Here is a 23,430-nt window from a genome sequence, read left to right on the forward strand (position 1 = left end):
AAAAAAAAAACAAATAGCAGATTGCTGCCATTACTAGTAAAAAAAAAATCATAAATCTATCCCCTATTTTGTAGGCGCTATAACTTTTACGCAAACCAATCAATATACGCTTATTGCGATTTTTTTTAACAAAAATATGTAAAAGAATACGTATCGGCCTAAACTGAGGATATTATTATAACAAAAAGTAAAAAATATTGTGTTTTTTTTTCAAAATGTTTTGTCTTTTTGTTTATAGCGCAAAAAATCAAAATCGCAGAGATGATCAAATACCACCAAAAGAAAGCTCTATTTGTGGGAAAAAAATTATAAAAATATAATTTGGGTACAGTGATGTATGACCGCGCAATTGTCATTCAAAATGCGTCCGCGCTGAAAGCTGAAAATTGGTCTGGGCAGGAAGGGGGTTTAAGTGCCCAGTAATGAAGTGGTTAAACAGTATACAGGTTTTTAAATGTGTTATTGCAGCTCCGAACCCAACATGCATATCCAAACCAAACAAATATATCTTCATAATAATGCAAATACTTCTTGTGGATTATGATGCAAATTACAGACAAAATTACGTACAGAAAATTCCCCAAAGCATGGCACAACTGTGTTGCATATGTTTGCTGGTCAAGGGCATGTTCTATATTTCTAAAGTGCCACTTTAGACCACAGGAAGGTGGGAGAGATAAAAGCAAAGGAACACATCATGACCACATACATACAAAGGCTAAATTCATCCTTGTGAAGTAGACCTGAAAGGACCCAGTTTTACTAATATGTGTAAATTTAAACTCACATGTAGTAGATGAGCACAACAGCAGGTCTGGAAATCAAGCTTGGACAGAACAGTCAATGTGTTATTTAACTCTTGAGATTCCAAGAAAAAGTAACAACCAGAAAAGTATTTGCCCTTAAGGTGCACAAAAACCTAGAATTTTTTATTTATTTTTTGTAGATTGCAGTAGTTAAACAAGATCTGTCCTGACAGTATATTATTTGTAATATGGTTTCCTATGTGCGGATGATATTTTTCATCTAAAATTAGATGCAAGTTGAATTACAACAACAGATGTTTTGTGAAGAAGCCCATGCAGATTTGGACACATTTGAAGTAAAGGATATTTTGATTTGCCTCTTGTGCCCAGGCGACGTGCCTTCATGTTAGGAAATACATTCTTCATAATCTTTCCAAAGTCAGCAGCACTTAGTGGGTGATAGCCAAGATTGTCACAATAGCTCCTAAAAGAAAAGAGCACACATATGAAATGGATATGAGCAATAAAAACAGCCTGGACAGACACTTCAGCTCCTAAAATTCCACAGGCATGCATATCTACAAGCAGAAGAATGCTTTGCAGATTATTGAAGACACAGCTGAACTCCAATGTATTGTGCTGAGAAAAACAACAAGGCCAGAGTATATCCAACAGCATCCTGATCAGGGGATCAAAATGGCCTACTGAAAACTGACCATGGGGAAAATGGTACACTGTAGTATCTATAGGGGGAAAAAAGAGGACACATCTCACTGCATAATGATGAAAGTGGGTCCTATAGCACAGTAGACACTAAAGGAAAACAAAGCTATTGCCAAAAGCCACTGCAAGAGGGGGGATAAAGGGTATGCATAGTTTTCACTTAAGCCGACCATAGACGGTTCAAATCTCATCCGGCTTAGCAGTGACCAGCCAAGATTCAAATCATCTATAGGCAGGCTGATAGTACCCAAGTCGATTGATGGTACAACCAGCATGTCAGATTTTTCATGCAATTATAGATACCAGCAATAATCACTGTGTGTTATCCTGGCAGGGACGGCTCCCCATGCCGGGAGAACACAAAAGCTCCATGGGAGGGATCCCCCACTGACTGTGTTGATGGGGGTATCGAGCGGAAATTGCACTATTTATGGCCAGCTTTAACCACTTCAGCCCCGGAAGAATTGGCTGCCCAATGACCGGCCCATTTTTTGCGTTTCGGCACTGTGTCGATTTAACGGACAACTGCGCGGTCGTGTGACGTTGCACCCAAACAAAATTTTGGTCCTTTTTTTCCCACAAAAAGAGCTTTTTTTGTGGCATTTGATCACCTCTGCGGTTTTTATTTTTTGCGCTATAAACAAAAAAACTTAAATTTTGAAAAAAAAAAAAAAAACAATATTTTTTTCCGCTATAATAAATGACCCCAAAAAATATATAAAAAAAACAATTGTTTTCCTCAGTTTAGGCCGATATGTATTCTACATATTTTTGGTAAAAAAAAAAATTAGGGGATAGTTTTATGGCATTTTTATTATACATTTTTTTTTTTTTTTACTAGTAATGGCGGCAATCAGCGATTTTTACCACGACTGCGATATTGCGGCGGACACATCGGACACTATTTTGGGACCATTGTCACTTATACAGCGATCAGTGCTATAAAAATACACTGATTACTGTGTAAATGACACTAGCGAAGAAGGGGTTAACCACTAGGGAGCGGGGAAGGGGTTAACCACCAGGGGGGCGAGGAAGGGGTTAAGTGTGTCCTAGGGAGTGATTCTAAATGTGTGGGGGGCTGGGCTACAAGTGACACGACAGTGATCACTGCTCCCGATGACAGTGAGCAGTAGATCACTGTCCTGTCACTGGGCAGAACAGGGAAATGCCTTGTTTACATCGGCGGACATCGAGTCTGTGGGTACGGTCACGGAGCTTGCGGTGGGTGCCTGCTAGGCGGCAGATTCAAAGCAACGTACCTGTACATTGCTTTGCCTGCCCGTGCCATTGTCAACTTATATCTACGTTAGGCAGTCGACAAGTGGTTAAAGTGATAAAAGAAGGCCTTACTGCATACTACAAATGGAAGTACATTGATGGGGCACTTGCGATGGAAGGAGCAAAGAGACAGATCCTGCTATACTCACAATTAATACAACAGAATATCCACATCAATGAAAAACATGTCACTGCACTTACTTGTACTCATCGTAGACCTCTTGCTTGGGCAGAGAGGTTTCTGGGTGCTCCTCTAAGGTATTCTTAATCCAGGAGAAAGCATGAGTTTGCTGAGCTCGACTAGATGACAAAGAGCTCTGATCACTAAGGAAAAAACAAAAAAACATTCATCCAACTGAATGGAAATGTCTTAACATTAACATCTGAAGAGCTACTAAATAAAACTTTGATGGCAAGAGAACAAGAAAATATAATTTCTGACCAAGCTGATAATCCACAACCTGGGTTGGCACAGATAACTCCAACTATTCAGATGAGAAAATATTTGCAGTGAAACACACTTAAACACAAGAAAAAGGAGTAAAGCTACTTCAATTCTGGCTAAACCAAGGACGTGCTTATTAAAATGCTAGAATAAACAGTTAAGCTTTGATACCTGCCAAGATTTGCTTCTATAACTATGCCAGTGGCATTAAAATAAAACAAAATGTTTTAAAATGTGTTTCTCACATTTTACTGCAGGTGATCTGAAAGCTCTTTTACATTCATAAATAACAAGACTTTTGGAAAAATAAGACAGTTTTTGGCAACTGATGACATGGCTTAACCAAGTAGACAGACCGGATATTCAAACGCTTATAATGCACCTGGCTGCTTTAGGGTAACTCAAAACCTGAAAACTACATTATGTATGAAAAAGGGAAGGGGAAAATGAAAAAGCATTAGCACTGAACCCAAATCCTGCAGTTTTAACAATGACCTGAAGCTGTGTCAGCCCTGTGTGTGTGTGTGTGTGTGTGTGTGTGTGTGTGTGTGAGAGAGAGAGAGTGTGTGTGTGTGTGTGTGTGTGTGTGAGAATGCTGAACACTAACAGATTTCAACTGCCTATAAATGGGAAAAAACTGTATTTGACTGTGAATCACTGGTAATCAAAACCGATTGGCTTTAAGCCTGGTGGACTTGGCCACAATATTCTGGCCACTTCAGCTGGAGAATAGTGGCAACACATTCATGGTTGAAAGTGCACAACTATTGTAGGGGGTCCGAACTTCCGGGTGACTTCGCCATGGCGAGATCAGCCGGAGATGGAAGCAGGGGTACCTGTCAAAACCAGGTACCCGCTCCCCCCTCCTCACCAAAAGGTGCCAAATGTGGCAGCGGAGGGGGGAGGAGGCAAACAAGTGGAGCTTCCACTTTTGGGCAAAAAAAAATATTTTTTTTTACAGCAAAGTTTAACAGCAATTCTAATGCCATTTTTCACTATTTTCACTGCCATCTTCTTCCCTCTAATTAGAACCCCCAAACATTATATATATTTTTTATCCTAACACCCTAGAGAATAAAATGGCGATCGTTGCAATACTTTCTGTCACGCCGTATTTGCGCAGCGGTCTTACAAGCGCACTTTTTTGGGAAAAAATTACACTTTTTTTAATTAAAAAATAAGACAACAGTAAAGTTATCCCCATTTTTTTTTAATATCATGAAAGATAATGTTATGCCGAGTAAATTCATACCCAACATGTCACGCTTCAAAATTGCGTCCGCTCGTGGAATGCCGACAAACTTTTACCCTTTAAAATCATCATAGGCGACATTTAAAAAAATCTACAGGTTGCATGTTTTGAGTTACAGAGAAGGTCTAGGGCTAAAATGATTGCTCTCGCTCTACCAATTGCGGCGATACCTCACATGTGTGGTTTGAACACCGTTTACATATGCGGGCGCTGCTCGCGTATGTGTTCGCTTCTGCACGCAAGCTCGTCGGGACGGGGTGCGTTTTCTGGCTCCTAACTTTTTTAGCTGGCTCCTAGATTCCAAGCAAATTTGTCAAACCCTGGTGTAGATCATATGAACAGAGGGTAGGGGACTTGTGTTTCTTAATGTATTCCACGGTAAGTCAAAAATCCTGTTTTCTTGATTATACATTAAGTGACATAGGGTAAAGTAATTCTGATACACTGGAAAATCAAAAAGCAATGCAACTGAGGAGTGGGCAATCTGGCACAAAAAACACTAACAGGTCCACAAGTAACAACAGGTTAGCAGAGGAGGCCTAATGGCATTCTACAGGGTACTGGAAGAAGCATACAATCAAAGCCAGCATCAGATGAGGCCTGAACCTCCACCTTTTAAAACATGATGAACAGAGGTAACGAAACAAGGAAGGTAACCTTGTTAGATACAGTAGACAAATGAATATCCCTGATAGGTTTCAAAGGATCCCCCAAGGCTCTGTTCTTGGACCACTTCTCTTCTCTATCTACACCTCCTCCCTTGGTCACTTGATAACCGCCCATGGCTTTCAATACCACCTATACGTCGATGACACCCAAATCTATCGGTCTACTCCTCACCTCACTCCTTCAGTCTCCTCTCGCATTACTAACTTACTAACTGACATCTCAGCATGGATGTCGCACCACTTCCTTAAACTAAATCTCTCTAAAACTGAGTTACTAATATTCCCCCCCTGCCCGTGCCCCCCTCCATGACTTTTCCATCAAAATCAACAATACAACCATCAGTCCCTCCCCTCAGGCTAGGGTAGTCAGTGTAATCCTAGACTCTGACTTGTCATTTCAGCCTCAAGTCCTATCCCTGTCAAAAGTTTCTAGAATTCACCTTCGTATCATCTCTAAAATTCGCCCCTTTCTAACAAATGAAACCACCAAACTCCTCATTCACTCCCTTGTTATCTCTCGTCCTTGACTATTGCAACTCCCTTCTTATTGGCCTGCCTCTCTATAGGCAATCCCCTCTTCAGTCTATTATGAATGCTGCTGCCAGACCTATCCACCTTACCAACCACTCACGATCTGCCAAACCTCTCCTCCAATCCCTACACTGGCTTCCTATCACCCAGCGAATTAAATTCAAAATACTAACCACAACCTACAAAGCCATCCACAACTCTGCCCCAAGCTACATCACCAATCTTGTCTCTAAACATATTCCAAACCGTCCTCTCCGCTCTTCTCAAGACCTTCTACTGTCAAGCTCTCTTGTCTCTTCCTCCCATGCTCGTCTCCTGGATTTCTCCAGAGCCTCTCCCATCCTCTGGAACTTACTACCTCAACCTGTCCGGCTATCCCCTACTCTTGCTACCTTCAGGCGATCCCTGAAAACTCACCTCTTCAGGGAAGCCTATCACGTCTCCAACTAATCTTTTACCGCTTCCATCAGCTCATTCCCCACAGTTACAACCTTTTGTACCACCTGCCCCACCCTATTAGATTGTAAGCTCTTATGATCAGGGCCCTCTTAATCTTCTTGTATTTTATTGTATTGTCTCCCTTTTATATTGTAAAGCGCTGCGTAAACTGTTGGCGCTATATAAATCCTATATAATAATAATAATAATAATAATAATAAAGGATAGTTTCTGAAGAACCAGCAGAGCAAAGCTGAGATCGCACGTGGTCACTGGAGAACATACAGGGGGAATAATGGGAGAAATACCCTGTACAAAGGCTTTCACTAAGAAGTAAAAGACAATCAGTCTCTTAAAAAAAAAGATTTGCTAGGGCCCAGATTTAACCAGAAACCTGAGAAAAAAGATTTCCAAGCGTGATTGTAGACTTTGCAAGAAATCGATCTCCTATATTTTGAAAGCATAGGAATATCTGAATCAGGTAGGCTCGTATCTGCAAGAGTCTGGGCTTCAATAGCCTTTAAAACCAACGATCAAGTAGGAGAGTGGTAAACTGTTCCTTGGGACAGAAGATCCAGATTATCTGAGAGGGCAGGGCTGTGGAGTCGGAGGAAATTTTGGGTACCTGGAGTCGGAGTCGGCAAACAATGCACCGACTCCTACTAAATTTAGATTGGAATAAAAAAAAAAAAAAAGCAAGTTTAAATGTCCCAATTCACAAAAAGTTATAATTACTGACTTCTCTACTGTAAGAATAAAGACCAATGCATGCAGTGCCTCACGTAACCGCAAAACGAACACGTTAAGTGACCGTGAAGAAGCATGCTTTTCATGTGCTTCACTATATGGCACGCAACGCACAATTAGGAGCTGCAATACTTATACTTTCCATAGTGTTGTGTTCTGCTTTTACAGGGAACGCAGCGTCCATGTGTAACCTAGCCTCTCACTGATAAGGGATTAAATAAATATGTTTTTTGCAGGACTAGAGAGTGAGACACTTGTATAAGTGAAGGGAATGGAGGGCCAATAGTTCAAGACTGAAGCTGTAAACCATTGGAAAAACTGCTGTCATTTAGCTAAGGCTATAAAAACTTGTAAACTCCGATTGTTAGCTTAAACTTTAAACATGACTATGGGATTCTCCTAGGAAAATCATGTTTTAGAATATAAAAAAACTTTGTTTTCATTGTGTTTGTCTTTTGCTTAAACTGTGCAATACAGTAGACTGTTGGCTTCCCAGCCAGTAGTCCTGTGGTAGGTTGCGTTTCTTTACCTCAAGGAATGTATAAAATACATTTGCATATTAATACAGAGGAGTCGGAGTCGGAAGGACATAAAACTGAGGAGTCGGAACATTTATCTACCGACTCCACAGCCCTGCGAGAGGGCCCACAGAGAGTCTTCCAGGAGTCTGCCTGGGCCAGTCAGAAACAATGAGATTCACTGAAATGTACCCACATCCTGATCCTGCCTAGCAGAAGAAGAGGAAGTTTTAGAGCTAGAAGATGTAGATCAGTTTGAACGGTTTCCACTGAATCACCAGAACATCCACTGAGAAGGCTAGAGGATCCCTGGACCTGGAGACAAACTTGCCAAGTATGTTAATGAGCCTGGTAGTCAAGAGCTGAATTTGAGGACAGGTAAGTGTCCAAATATTTTTCTGAAGGCCCATGTCCAGTGCCCCCACCTGATTTCTAGCAGTTGAGAAGGCATCCATTGTGATAAATTTCCAAAGAGGGTGATGAAAGAATTTTCCGGAAACCAGGGCTGGATCCGTGACCCACAAGGCCATGCTTGGTTTTGGGAGTCAGGTGCATATGATGTTCCAGAAACTTTTGTGCCCCACAGCTAGCATGCCAAGTTGTGGTCTGGAGTGAAATTGAGCATGAAACTGCTTGGAAAGAGGCAGTTTTGCAGAAAACATTTATGCAAAAGAGGAGGGTTGGTTGGCTCCAGGTGTGTTCCATCCAAACAAGGGAACATGGAGATTGGAGCTTTTTCCGAGGAAGGAAGACCCCAGAAGAGAAGTATACAGAAGGAGGACAAGATACTCAAAGCACTCAAGTCCAGTGAACTGTTTGAATATTTAGACCCCTTTCACACTGGTGGCGTTTTTCATGCACTTTAGCACTAAAAATAACACTTGTAAAGTGCCTGGAAACAGCCTCATCTGCAGTCCCAGTGTGAAAGCCCGCCGACGCCCCCGCACTGGCAGTATGAATGGGCTCTTATCAGTAACACAGAAACAGAAAAAAGTCTGAGTAATCGATTTAGTCTGCCAGTTTCATATATACATACATACACACTAGGGCTGTCAAATATAATCGATGCATCGCGATTCGGGTGTCCCCGGTGTGGCACCAATGCATGCGACCGAGATAATCGATGTGTAGCCCCGCCCTGTCCCCACCCCGTCCCTCCCGGGAGAGCGATCCGTATCCTTCTCTCGACAGACTGCAGCGGAGCCGAGTGACACATCTATCAACCACCTTCCCTCTCCCCTCATCAGCCAATAGATGGTGATCCTAGGCGGCGTTATGGTGACGTAATGCGGAAGTGAGGAGCCACGATGTGTGCACATTGGCGGGGACATGGAGCACTGGGGCTGGAGCTGTCCCTGCTGCCAAGAGTGGAGCCATCAGTGCTGTTGGTCCCGGAAGGGTCAAGGGCGGCCGTGGGGGTAACTATCCAGCCGAAGTTGTGATAGAGGAGGATGAGGCAGAGCCGGAGGAGAGCCAGAAGAGCGGTAGAGCCAGGTAAGGGGGCGGCTGGGAGGACACTGAGAGGACTGACATGGTATGACTGTATGCAGAATGCAGTTAGGGCAATAAAACCAAAAATGGTGATGTACAAAAGAGTCTTAGTAAGTAGTGAAATATATATATATATATAAATAAATAAATCTGTGATTTGATTGAAATAAATCTTCTGTGTATTCAAAAGTAATTCCACTGCTGAGTGTGCTCTGCTGTGTTCAAACCATTCCCGATTTCTGGTGAATGATTTGAACACAGCAGAGCACACTCAGCACTGGAATTACTTTGAATACACAGAAGATTTCTTTCAATCAGATCAGATTTATATATAAATATATTTCAGGACTATATTTGTTCAAACCAATGGCCCTCACCCACCTCACCTCCATTCACAGGCTCTAACCCCCACCATGCAGCCCTGAACAATCTGAGGTCCCACCCATTATTATCTCTGGACCGACCCCTCCATTCTTCAGTTCCTTTCACCCCCCAGACTCTTCCATCTAATAATATTTCTGGACTCTTCCAGCCTTCCATTCCTATCCTTCATCCCTTTTTCCTTATTCATGGATTCCTATTTCCCTATTTCTGGACTCTTCCATCCTTTTAGTTCCCATCTCCAGACTACTCCATCATTCCTTTCCTATTCATGGATTCTTCCTTCCCCATCCCCCGGACTCCTCCATATTTATAATCGTGATGCATCGTGAATCGCTGACATGGTAATCGAATCGAATCGTGAGGCCACCGAAGATGCGCAACCCTAATACACACACACACATACATACACACTGCCTTGAAAAAGTATTCATACCCCTTGAAATTTTCCACATTTTGCCATGTTACAACCAAAATGTAAATGTATTTTATTGGGATTTAATGTGATAGACCAACACAAAGTGGCACATAATTGTTAAGTGGAAATAAAATGATAAATGGTTTTTAATTATTATTTTTTTTCAAATAAATATCTAAAAAGTGTGACATGTGGGGCGTGGCCTGGAGCGGCATGAGATAGGACGCTAGGAAGCTGAGCTCCGCCGGACAAATATTCTATCTGACCATCCTAAGCCTATATCCGCATCTAAAGACCCAGGATTGCTCCTACACACACCGGATCAGTACCGCAGACAGGAGAAAGACTCCCCCAGCAAAGATGGCGGCGCCACGAGGCCTGTGGAGACGCCGGTCGGCGCGGACACAGCAAAGGTACTGCAGGCCATAACTACCTGCCAAGAGGCAATCACGGTATGTCAAACTACCCTCACAACTCGGATAGAAGAAGTAAAGGTAGACATCTCCCTGGTGAGGCAAGATATGCAGAAGCTGAGGGAACGAGTCACTGAGACAGAGGTCAGGCTGGGCACGGTGAAGGACTCCCTCCCCCCTCTGCAACACACCACGGAGGCCATGCAGCTACAGATAAATCAGCTTTTACACAAGCAAGATGATTTCGAGAACAGAACCCGGAGGTGCAACCTCCGGTTCATAGGTCTCCCTGAGGGGGTGGAGGGGAGGGACCCCCCTGCATTTCTTGAGTCACTTCTGCATGACACCTATGGTAAAGAGACCTTCTCCCTCATGTTTGCCGTGGAGCGAGCACAACGTATGTCGGGCAGACCACCGCCGGCTGGTGCACCTCCCCGCACGTTTATTGCCAAATTTCTAAACTTCAGGGACCGGGATGTTATTCTGCGCCTAAGTAGGGAGAAGGGAAATATCCCATTCGGTAACAAGACAGTTGCTATTTTCCCCGCAGAAGTGCAACGTAAGTGTAAAACCTTCATGGAAGCTAAACGCCGCCTCCGCGTCAAGCATGTGAAATATGCTATGCTCTTCCCGGCTCGGCTGCGTGTGGAGGGAGAAGATAGAGCACACTTCTTTGAGGATCCCGAGGAGGTCATCGCATGGTTGGAACGGAGGGAGATACACGAATAAGTGACCCTGTTTCTTTTTTTTTTTTTTTTCGTTTTTTTCCTTGCTCCTACCCTCTGTTTTTCCCTTTCTTCTACCAGGAACAATGCACACTTTTATTTTTTCTTCTTCCCCTTTTTTTTCCCCTTTTCATTTTACTGTATGGTGGGGGGCTCATGTCTCTGCACGATCCAGCCACATTGCTGGGACCTTGGGCTGCAGTCTGCATCTGAACATTGCTCTCTGTTAATACTGCCCCCGTGTGTTCACGAACCCAAATACTCACCCACTCCTGGACCACCCCTGGTGAACGCTGTGGCTGCAGATCCACTACACCCCTCATCACATACTCCCTCTGACTCGAGAAGCCCGCTAGAGATCCCACCTGCGGGTGCCATGGGGCCGCGAGTGCTTTGTATGCTGTCAGCCCTGGCATCTACGGAATAGAAGTTGGATCTTTTCTATGTTTATTTTTTATATTACTCTATTTTTCAAAAAACTTTTTTTTTTTTTTTGAGCCTGCTTTATACTCGACACTTTTTTTCTTGTTTCTTTTTTTTTCTCCAGGGGAGGAAAGCCCTTCGCTAGTACGCTCACTTGTACAGTGGGCAAGGTCCTGTAATGTGTTACGTTACGCAGCGAAGTTTCCCCCCCAAATACTACAGTGCACCTCCTGAGACGGACAGAAACAACCGTCACTGGTCTCGACCTATTTTTCATTGTTGCTGCCACCCTATATGTAGCAGCATTGGTGACCCTTACTATTGTTTATGATTTGTTGTTTCATAAGGTTCTTATCACAGGATGGGTACTGTACTTGCCACGTTGTCAGTTAAGGGTAAACGCCCGCACCAGTTGGGGCAAGTGCAGGGCAGGGAGGGTTTTTTTTTGGGTTTTATTTACTGAAGACGGAATGCCTCAATGTGTGTATATTTGTTTTATTTGGTGCCGTGATACTTTTACTATGCTGCTGATGTGCACTCCCCTTGGGAGATGCTCTACACTGATGTGTGATTTTAGGGGCGTCCTGGATCCTGGAGTCTCATACCCTGCACATATCACCCCATGGCCACATTAAAGTTCCTCACCTGGAATGTCCGTGGGGTGAGAGATCCGATTAAGAGGTCGGCTGTCTTTACGCTGCTCAAAAAGCAGAGGGCTGATGTGGTGGTCCTGGTGGAGACCCATGCTGAGGGGTCGGTGTGGAGGACGCTTAGACGTCCATGGCTGGGATGGGCTTACCATTCGGTACACACCTCACACTCCAGGGGGGTGTCGATCTTGATCGCCAAGACAACGCACTTTGAGCTCCAGGATTCAGAGATCGACCCACTGGGTAGATACGTATTCTTAAAGGCCAAACTGTATGGGGATGCAATGTTACTGCTAGCTTTCTATGTGCCACTCCTGTTCCAATCAACCACCCTCGCTGCTGGGTTTGATTTTATGGCTCCTCAACCTGACGTGCCCTTGATCTGGCTAGGTGAATTTAACAATGTGCTAGACCCGTCGTTGGATAGGATGGCGGGACCATCTCCCTCCCCTATGCCTCATCACCCCACGAGATTTGCGAGGGATTCAGGAATCCTACCTCTAAGGCCCCGTACACACGGTCGGACCGAACCGATGAGAATGAACCGAAGTTCAGTTTCATCGGACCAAACCGACCATGTGTATAGGCCATCGGTCTGTTTTCCTTCGGTCCAAAATTTTAAAACATGCTTCAAAACCGAACCGATGGACCGCTGCCCGATCGGACCAAACCGATGGTTAGTACAGAAAAGCATAGGTTCAAAACCCGCGCATGCTCAAAATCAAGTCGACGCATGCTTGGAAGCATTGAACTTCGTTTTTTTTCAGCACGTTGTGTGTTTTACGTCGCCGCGTTCTGACCCGATCGGATTTTGAACTGATGGTGTGTAAACACATCAGACCATCAGGCCACTTCAGCGGTGAACCGATGAAAACGGTCCATCGGACCATTCTCATCGGTTTTGTCCGACCGTGTGTACGGGGCCTAAGGCGTTTATTCTGCTTCTCCGCTACCCACCACACAATGTCCCGCATAGACCTCATACTCCTGTCTAAGTCACTTTTCCCTAGATTAACGGACAAGGGTTTTTCCACTAGATTACTTTCTGTTCATTGCCTGTGCCTCTTCCCCATGCCCACCCGCCACCCCCCTGGAAACGAAATCCTTTTTGGCTAACCCTACTCCCCGAGGACGATGACCTTGCCACTGACTGGGAACAATTTTTTGCGATTTTTTGCGAGTCCCGTATATGGCATAACGCGACTGTGACAGAACCCACTGTCACTGTGTGTTTTGGAAAGAACTGTGTCTGTGCCTCCTACCGACAGACTATGGGCCAGAAGATACTGGAGACCCAGTACAAGCTGGCATGGATGTAATGTAATGTTACAACCCTTCTCCCCCCACCCCCCCCCCTCTTGTTGCTGTGTCTAATTGTGTTGATTCATGACACATAGACAATGGCCTGGACTGCAGACGTCTCTCCGCAGGGGGTGTGTATTGAGGCTGCCTGCTTACCATAAACTCATTAGGTATCTGTAGACTGTTTCAATGTACAAATGTTCAGTTCCCATTGGTTGTTGGCTAAGGGGAATGTCCCTAGCTCTGTGTAACTGTATGTCTTGGAATTTAATAAACAGTTTAAGCTCTGGATGTTAAACCCTCAACACCTGTGTGGATTGTCTCGTGATTGAGGGGTTAAGGGCTGGTTATGGCGAGGTTGCAGGCTGCGGGTGCGTTTGGAGGACAGGAGACACAGGTCTGGCGGATGTGCCCACCTGGGGTATCTGAGATCCGTCACAGCGACCCTTCATGAATTTGACCCGATACAGGATAGTGGAGTGTGGAGCTCTAGGGGGATATTCAACTTGTCTCATATCACCATTGGCGGGAGGCTGAAACCCTTCAGCAGTCTCCAAACTGAGTTCCACTTGCCGGACTGGATGTACTCTCCGGCACGCCTTGCGCTCCCAATTCCCTCAGGACGATCTGACTCTCGCCGACAACCCCTTAATGGCGGCATTAAAGTACCCAGACCCAAAAAAACTAATCTCTCAGTTCTACACCATGCTGACACTCCCGAGGGCGACCACAATGGCATATGTCCTGAAGTCCAGGTGGGAGAGGGATGTGGGTGCAAGGGAGGATGATGAATGGAGTGATGCCCTTGACACCTGTAAATTAGTTTCCCAAAAACTGTCGGACCGACTCACACAAATCTTCATCACACACAGGGCGTATCATACACCGCTTAGAGTCTCTAGATACAAGAGGGACCACCCTGCTACCTACCCAATGTGAGGCCAAGTGGTGGGCACCTTTTAACTCTTTATAGCCTTCTTTTATTTCTGTTTTCCCTGGTGATATCCTTGATAAAAGATGCCCAGGGATTCATAAAAAAGTATTCCCTACAGGTATTCTTTGTAGGTAAAATATATATATATATATATATATATATATATATATATATATATATATATATATACATTTCTTTCTTTTTAGGAGCCTGTAAAGCATTGCAACCATAATCAGCAGATTGTGGGTGAAATGCCAAGGCCCTGCAGACTGTCTGTGTATCTGTCTGCCCTTACCTCCGATACGGGCAGGCAGTTACACTCTGACAGATAGAATCAATGGAATACCAGAGCGGTCAACAGTGCCCCGTTAGTGCATTGAGAACTACAAGCCGACAGGTGCAAAGGCTGTCGGTACTTGTAGTTTTCACATTGACAGCACTTTGTGAATGAATGGCATGGCTGGGCATTTTTTTTAGAATGTGACAGCTAGCAGGGGGAGAAGATCACCTGCTCGCTGTCAAAATGGGGACTCGGCGGGGAGCGGAGGCTGGTGCATTTGTTACATGTCATCTTGAATATGGGTGTAACATATAACAAAAGGTTAACTTATCTTTTAAGGTCATTACAAAGGACAATGGGGCATGCTTTACAACTGGAGGAAAAGTGATTCAATCTTTACATATAGAAAGGCTTCTTCACACTAAGAGATGTGGAAATGTGGAATAGACTCCCTCAAGAACTAGTAGGTTTTTAAAAAAATAGCTGGATGCATTTCTAAATGCACGAAATACAACTGGAAAAAGAGATTTTTAATACAGCTTACCTGTAAAATCTTTTTCTTGGAGTACATCACGGGACACAGAGCGGCATTCATTACTATATGGGTTATATGGAGTACCTTCAGGTGTAGACACTGGCAATCTCAAACAGGAAATGCCCCTCCCTATATAACCCCCTCCCATAGGAGGAGTACCTCAGTTTTGTAGCAAGCAGTATGCCTCCCAAAATGGTCCTCAAAAAAGAGGGGTGGGAGCTCTGTGTCCCGTGATGTACTCCAAGAAAAAGATTTTACAGGTAAGCTGTATTAAAAATCTCTTTTTCTTTATCGTTACATCACGGGACACAGAGCGGCATTCATTACTATATGGGATGTCCCAAAGCAATGCTTACAATGAGGGGAGGGAGAACATCTCCAAGACAAAAGGATTTAATTTAGAGATATACTCAAATCATAATAAATCCAACTTAGTTGAGAAAAATAATTTTAAATATTAAATTTAACTCAAAAAAGAGGAGCCCCCGGAATCCGAGGGTCTCAAACTGCAGCCTGCAGCACTGCCTGCCCGAAGGCAGTATCAGTATTCCTTCTTACGTCCAACTTGTAGAATTTTGTAAACGTGTGGACAGAAGACCGGGTTGCCGCCTTGCAAACTTGAGCCATAGAGATCTGGTGGTGTGCTGCCCAGGAGGCGCCCATGGCTCTAGTAGAATGAGCCTTTAATGATACTGGAGGAGGCAACCCTTTCAAGCCGTAGGCCTGAGTGATTAATTGCTTAATCCACCTAGAAATGGTGGACTTTGCAGCTGCCTGCCCCTTCTTGGGCCCCTCCGGTAGAATGAACAGCACATCTGTTTTCCGGATCTTCTTTGTAGCTTTAAGATAGGCCTTCATGGCCCTGACAATATCCAAGGTATGCAGCAACCCTTCCTTTCTGGAAGTAGGTTTAGGGAAGAAGGATGGTAATACCAAATCCTGGTTCAAATGAAAACTGGATATGACCTTCGGTAGGAAGGAAGGATGAGGGCGGAGAACGACCCTGTCCTTATGAAAAACAAGATATGGTTCCTTACAGGATAAGGCCGCTAGCTCCGAAACTCTTCTTGCGGAAACTATGGCAACCAAAAATACTAACTTCCTTGTCAGTAGAACCAAAGGAATTTCAGCCAACGGCTCAAACGGTTGTTTCTGTAAACTTGACAGAACAAGATTTAAATCCCACGGACAAAGCGGGGATTTAACTGGAGGTCTAATACGTAAGACCCCTTGAAGGAAGGTCTTAACCAGCGAGTGGGTGGCCAGCGGCCGCTGAAACCACACTGACAGAGCAGAAATCTGTCCTTTGATTGTGCTTAATGCCAATCCTTTATCCACTCCTAGCTGGAGAAAACTTAATACTCTATCGATGGTAAATTTGCGAGAAAAGCCATCGCTTGGACTCACACCAGCCTACATAGGCCTTCCAGACCCTGTAATAAATCACCCTAGAGACCGGTTTCCTGGCTCTGATTAGGGTAGAGACTACTTTCTGAGACAGACCTCTACCCCTGAGAATCAGGGATTCAGCTTCCAGGCCGTCAAATTTAGATGCCGTAAGGCAGGGTGGAGGATCGGACCTTGCGATAGCAGGTCTGGCCGTAGAGGAAGAGTCCAAGGGTCTCCCACTACCATCTTTAGGATGAGTGAGTACCATGCCCTTCTGGGCCATGCTGGAGCTACCAGGATGACTGGTATGTGTTCCACCCGGATCCTGCGCAGCAGGCGGGGTAGTAACTGGAGCGGGGGAAACGCATAAAGAAGTTTGAACTGATGCCAAGGGCAAACCAACGCATCGGTTCCGCAGGCCATCGGATCCCTTGAGCGGGATATGAACCTGTCTAGTTTCTTGTTGAGTCTCGATGCCATGATATCCACGTCCGGCACTCCCCATCTTTGGCAGAGTGCTTGAAAGACTTGTGGATGCAGAGACCATTCCCCCGGCCATAGAGTCTGGCGGCTTAAGAAGTCCGCCTGAAAGTTGTCCACTCCTGGAATGAATATTGCCGATATGCAGGGCACATGCGCCTCTGCCCATAGGAGAATCAAGCTCACCTCTCTCTGAGCGGCTTGACTCCTGGTTCCCCCTTGGTGATTTATGTATGCCACGGCCGTGGCATTGTCTGATTGAATTCTCACCGGGAACCCCTGCAATTTTGACGTCCAAGCCCTGAGGGCTAGTCGAGCAGCTCTGAGCTCCAAGATGTTGATGGGCAACTGCTTCTCTGGCTTTGCCCAAGTACCTTGGCGAGTGCAACCATCCAAAATTGCTCCCCAGCCCGTCAGGCTGGCGTCTGTGGTCACTATCTTCCAAGCCACTGGGCTGAAAGACTTCCCCTTCAGTAGATTCTGAGGGTCTAACCACCAACACAGACTTTGTCGGACTCTTGATAAGAGCGGCAACGGGATATCCAAGGCCTGTGGCCTTCTGCTCCATGCTGACAGGATGGCTGCCTGTAGGATGCGAGTGTGGCTCTGGGCGTATGGTACCGCCTCGAACGTGGCCACCATCTTGCCTAGTAACCTCATACATAGGCGAATAGTCGGTTCTTTCTTGCTTAGAACCAGTAGGATTAATTCCTTGATGGCTTTTACCTTCCTCAGAGGTAGGAACACTCCTTGTTGTTCTGTGTCTAATCTCATGCCGAGATATTCCAACTGCCTTGTGGGCTGGAAAGCTGACTTTTCTCGATTTAGGACCCAGCCGAACCTCTCGAGGTATTGGACCGTGAGGGCCACTGCTCGCTCCAAGCCGGGAGACGAGTGGTCTATGACTAGGAGGTCGTCCAGGTATGCTAGGATCGTGACCCCTTGGATCCTTAGCTTGGCTAGGATCGGAGCTAGGACCTTCGTGAACACCCGGGGGGCCGTAGCCAACCCGAAGGGAAGCGCCACGAATTGGAAGTGACGCGAAGCCACCATGAAGCGTAGATATCTTTGATGTGGCTGATAAATTGGAACATGAAGGTAGGCATCCTTTATGTCTATGGACGCCATGAAGTCGTCCTTCTGGAGTGTGGCAGCTGCTGACCGCACGGATTCCATCCGAAATGAGCGGATCTTTAGATATGCATTTACCATCTTTAGGTCCAAAATTGGCCTGACATCTCCATTGGGGATGATGAATAGGTTGGAGTAGAAACCCAGCCCCTGTTCCAGGACTGGCCGGAATCCGAGGCGGATCGTTTGGAATCCTCGACTCCTGGAAATGAGGAGGAGGAAACCTTAGGAAATCTAATTTGTAGCCTGTGGCCACGGAAGACCGTACCCACTCGTCGGGAATGCTGGCTTCCCAAATCTCTGAAAAGAGTCGCAGCCTTCCCCCCACCTTCGTGGGTGGGGGCGCCCCTTCATAAGGTTGGCTTGGGGGCTGGTTTTGCTGGTTTGCGAAACCACTGCCTTTTGCCTCTAACAGCCTGTCCTTGTGATTTGCTGTTGAAGCCGAAGTTTGCTTTTGCAGGAGGCCGTCGATACTGCTTGGCATTAGAGGGCCCCTGCCCAGGGGAATACTGTCGTTTAAACGCAGGCCCCTGAACCTTCTTCTTAGTTGGCAAGAGAGTACTCTTGCCGTTTGAAATGGTCTGAATGTATTTATCTAGGTTTTCTCCGAAGAGTCGTCCTCCATGGAAGGGGAACCCTACCAGGAGCTTCTTGCATGGGGGCTCAGCCTCCCAGCTTTTTAACCATAAGAGTCTTCTCATATGGATAAGGGATAACGATAAACGTGACGCTTGCTGGATAGAATCCTTGATTGCGTCTACCGTAAAACATATGGCCTTAGGGACATCCGAAAATTCTTCTGCCTGCTGGGCAGGAATAAGTTTAAGCATCTGCTTAAATTGATCCGATAATGCTTGAGCGACCCCAATCGCAGCCACAGCTGGCTGTACTACTGCCCCTGCAGTAGTGAAGGAGTTCTTAAGTAGTGCTTCCAAGCGCTTATCAACTGGATCCTTGAACACCTGTATGTTTTCTACAGGGCATGTTAACGATTTGTTAACACATGAGATGGCTGCGTCCACTGCAGGAGTAGCCCATCTTTTGGAAAATTTTTCTTCCATAGGATATAGGACAGAGAACTTCTTAGGTGGTAAGAAGATCTTATCTGGCTTGTTCCAATCTTGGAACAAAACTCCCTCTAATAGAGGATGGATCGGAAACACAGCATTGCTTTGAGGCGCCCTCAGTGAGCCCAAAGCTGAAACCGTCGATACCTGGAGATCTGGTACTGGCAAGTTGAATGCCCTATGGACCAAGTCCGACAATCCTTGAATCCACCAGCTCTCCCTCAGGGAGACTGCCCCAGACTCCTCTGTATCCGGATCTTCGATCCCTGAACCTACTTGGTCCTTGTCCAAGAGGTCGTCCAATTCCCCTGAGGAAAGGACCTCCTCTTCTGAGGGTCCGCGCTCGGGCGACGGAGATCTATTCCGCTTACTGCCCCGCATAGCTGCGGCTATCATTTTACCCATGCTTTTCTGCATCTCTTTTAAAGAGGTGAGTAATACCTCCTCCGTGACCATCTTAGGGTTGGACTGACCCGCGTCAGCTCCAGCCCCAGATCCCGATGGCCCCAAGGCTCCCTGTGGGGAAAGCAGCGGCATAGCATTGTCCGAGACCTCAGACTCTCTGGGGGAATCCCCACCTCTTGTACCCTTGTTTTTTGATGCCATGGTACAATACCGAGGTACACCTGCTACTTATTGGTACCTGGGACTTATAAATAGTTAAATGCCCAAACACCTGTTTGGGGGATAAAAAATGCTTCCTCTCCCCTAGATGACACTTTTTTTTTTTTTTTTTTCAAAAAAAAATCTTTTTTTTTTTTTTTTTTTTCAAATCTAGGAAAGAAAAAAACATTCTGTCCCCCTGAGTAGTATTGCAAGAAAAACTATGAGATGGAAAAGAAACAGCCTATTCCTAGGCTTGAAAACAGTCTTTCTGAAGACTGCAATATTCTTTCTGGCCACTGTGTGTCCTCGGCGCCCCGTGCTTGCCGTTCTGGTCTTTCCTTCTCAGTTCCAAAGTATTGAATGAGCTATATGGAACAAACAAGGAAGGGCCGCCCCTTCCTTAAGCCACTGACCCGCCCTTCCCCCCCAGCAATCTCAAACAGGAAATGCCCCTCCCGACAGGGGGGGGGTGGGGTTGGGAGGAAGGGACCTCTCTGCTCCAGCAAACTGCAGCCTGGAACCATGAGGAGGTCGGCGTTTTGCCTGCTTTGCAGGCCGTGAGGAGGAAGACTGAATGGAGCATCGCCTGGAGGCTTGCAGGTAAGCACAGCTCTCTGACACACACATATACTTTTATATCACAGGCCCCACTCAATGCTTTTCCAACACTACAAGGGAGGTCACATCTTATGGGGAATAATACATATAGAGCCATCCTATCTTTATGATATGTGACTAGTTTGCCAGATGCAGTGCATAACTTTAGGCATGTCCCCTGTGACCCCCCAGAAAAAACCTGCTAAGAACCAAGTTCCGCAAGTTTTTCCCCTCACTTACCTGCTCCATGCCGCAGGACTTTGCCAAGCAAGAGGCCCAATCTTCCCCCATCTCGGTGGGGATGTCTAGACCTTCAGGCCCTGGGTTCCTATGAAGGATCCACTGTCCTGGGCCCATATAGCACTCTGGCAACAGAAACATTAGGCACCCAAAGGTTTCTAAGTTCTGGGCCCAGGGTCCAGCTCTCTAAAAAGAAAAGCATTATGGGCTATACCCCAAGGGTTTGGGGTCCGGTTACTGACCACTTTAGCGCTGAGGCTTTTTTGGACAGAACCGGTTAGCTCACCTAATCCCAAGGATGTGGAGGCAAGCTAAACCATGACTAACACCTAAGACACTGGCGGAAAAACTGAGGTACTCCTCCTATGGGAGGGGGTTATATAGGGAGGGGCATTTCCTGTTTGAGATTGCCAGTGTCTACACCTGAAGGTACTCCATATAACCCATATAGTAATGAATGCCGCTCTGTGTCCCGTGATGTAACGATAAAGAAATTACCATTTATAGGTAATAACACCAGGGATTGTTGATCGAGGGAGTATGCAATTGCCTTCTGGGGGATTCATAAAGGAATTTAGGATTTTCCACACTGGAAAAAAATTTAACCCATGCTTTATAAGGTTTCTTTTTGCCATCCTCTGGATCAATTGTGGATATAGGAGGTTTATTTATTTCTTTTAATTATTTTTCTACTGGTTGAACTAAATGGACTTGTGCCTTTTTTCAAATTTACTATGTAAATCTCTAAAACCGACATACGCCTATAAAAGTTACATAATCAGTAAGGCTGAATAAAAACACTATATCTATACATCCAGTTAAACTTAATACACTATACACTATACACTATCCATCCACTATCCATCCAGTTAAACTTAAGTGAGTGAGCGTGTGCATGTCACTACCACTTTCATTATCACTGTACGTTGTGTTGGTTAAGAAGCACATCAGAGTTTATTTTTATTTTTTGAATTATGTATACTCCCCACTGAAACAACAAATCTGTGAAAAAGGAATTCCACATCCTTACAAAAAAAAAAAAAAAAAACACAACAGAAAAAAACCTGTATGCAGTTTAGGATTGAACTGCTTCTCATCCAAATTCATTGTGCAGCCGTACATCCCCCCTTAAAGTGCCTCCAGAGAGAATATGTTTAAATGTTTGTAGTCATGCATCATACGTTTTCGAATATATTTTTTTAAACGTCAAACACATTTTGCCGTTTGATGCCGTTTTCCCAGCCACAGACCCCGTGCAGTTTTTACCCCCACTTTCAGACCCTTCAACAAAATTTAAACCCAAACACTTGACATATTTATTGGAAAATAATGTCTAGAGGTAGTGAGCCAGTCAACAGTAAATGGCTTCAAACATTCCTGGGACAAACATTAGATCTACTGTATACTGTGAATGTATTTTATTGGGATTATATGTGATAGACAAACACCAAGTGGCACACAATTGTGAAGTGAAAGGAAAATGATAAAAGGTTTTCAAAATATTTTACAAATAAATATCTGAAAAGTGTGGCGTGCATTTGTATTCAGCCCCCTTTACTCTGATACTCCTAACTAAAATCTAGTGGAACCAATTGATGTCACCCAATTAGTAAATAGAATCCATCTGTGTGTAATTTAACCTCAGTATAAAAACAGCTGTTCTGTAAAGCCCTCAGAGGTTTGTTAGAGAACCTTAGTGAACAAAAACAGCATCATGAAGGCCAAGGAACACAACAGGTCAGGGATAAAGTTGTGGAAAAGGTTAAAGCAGGGTTAGGTTATAAAAAAAAAAAGATTCCAAGCTTTGAACATCTCACAGAGCACTGTTCAATCCATCATCTGAAAATGGAAAGAGTATGGCACAACTGCAAAACTACCAACACATGGCCATCCACCTAAACCGACAGGCCAGGCAAGAACATTAATCAGAGAAGCAGCCAAGAGCCCCATGGTAACTCTGGAGGAGCTGCAGAGATCCACAGCTCAGGTGGGAGAATCTGTCCACAGGAAAAGTATTAGTCGTGCACTCCACAAATCTGCCCTTTATGGAAGAGTGGCAAGAAGAAAGCCATTGTTAAAAGAAAGCCCCGTTTGCAGTTTGCGAGAATCTATATGGGAGACACAACAAACATATGGAAGAAGGTGCTCTGGTTAGAGGAGACCAAAATTTTACTTTTTTGGCCTAAAAGCAAAACGCTATGTGTGGCGGAAAACCAACACTGCACTTCCCCCTGAACACACAATCCCCACCTTGAAACATGGTGGTGGCAGGATCATGTTGTGGGGATGCTTTTCTTCAGCAGGGACAGGGGAGATGGTCAGAGTTGATGGGAAGATGGATGGAGCCAAATACAGGGCAATCTTAGAAGAGAACCTGGAGTCTGCAAAAGACTTCAGATTGGGGTGGATCCCCCCAAAAACATTACTGACTGACTCCAGTCCCGGAGTCCCTCTGACATCAGTATCATCAGTGGTGCTGAGAGAGAGAACCTGTGTTGTTATCTTCACGTCGCGCTGGAGAAGATGGAGAGAAGCGGTGGGTGAAGCTGCACTGCTGGCTTGGCCTCTAGTGTTCGCTAGTGCCTCTGCCACCTGGCGTCTAGCAACCAGTGACGTCAGTCACGTTGCAGCCGTTGTTGAGGAGGATAAGAGCCCCAGCATTCAGAGCGAAGCCTTCTTCCTCCACCGTGCCTAGTGAAAGTGTTGGCTCCAGTCCACCCACCTCCTCCCTCCATCTTCTCCACAATGCAGCGCAACGTGGACACAGAATGATGCAGTGGCTGTGTGTCACTGTCATTAATGAATGTGTAATTAATTAATGAATGTGTAAAAATCGCAAAATGCATGTATGCATTATTTATGGAGGAAAAAATGCTGCTCTTTTAGTCTTGTTCAATCTTAACCACTTCAGCTCTGGAAAGTTTTCCCCCCCCCCCCCTTGTGACCAGGTCATCATTTTTTTTCGATACTGCACTGCGTTACTTTAACTGACAATTGCGTGGTCGTGCGACGCTGTACC

The 23,430-nt window shown here is 45.1% G+C and overlaps 1 protein-coding gene across 1 annotated transcript in view; it reads right to left on the reverse strand.

Moving 5' to 3' along the window:
- The window catches only part of RFX7 (regulatory factor X7), a 164,568-nt gene that overhangs the window by 25,168 nt on the left and 115,970 nt on the right, over nucleotides 1-23,430 (reverse strand). Inside the window, exons 4-5 of the mRNA XM_040342738.1 lie at nucleotides 2,952-3,074; nucleotides 1,114-1,230 (exon numbers count right to left, since the gene is read on the reverse strand). Of these exons, the coding sequence (XP_040198672.1) occupies nucleotides 1,114-1,230; nucleotides 2,952-3,074 (240 nt within the window). The remainder of the gene's footprint in view (nucleotides 1-1,113; nucleotides 1,231-2,951; nucleotides 3,075-23,430) is intronic.

The sequence above is a fragment of the Rana temporaria genome, chromosome 3, assembly GCF_905171775.1.
Source record: "Rana temporaria chromosome 3, aRanTem1.1, whole genome shotgun sequence".
NCBI classification, from domain to species: domain Eukaryota; kingdom Metazoa; phylum Chordata; class Amphibia; order Anura; family Ranidae; genus Rana; species Rana temporaria.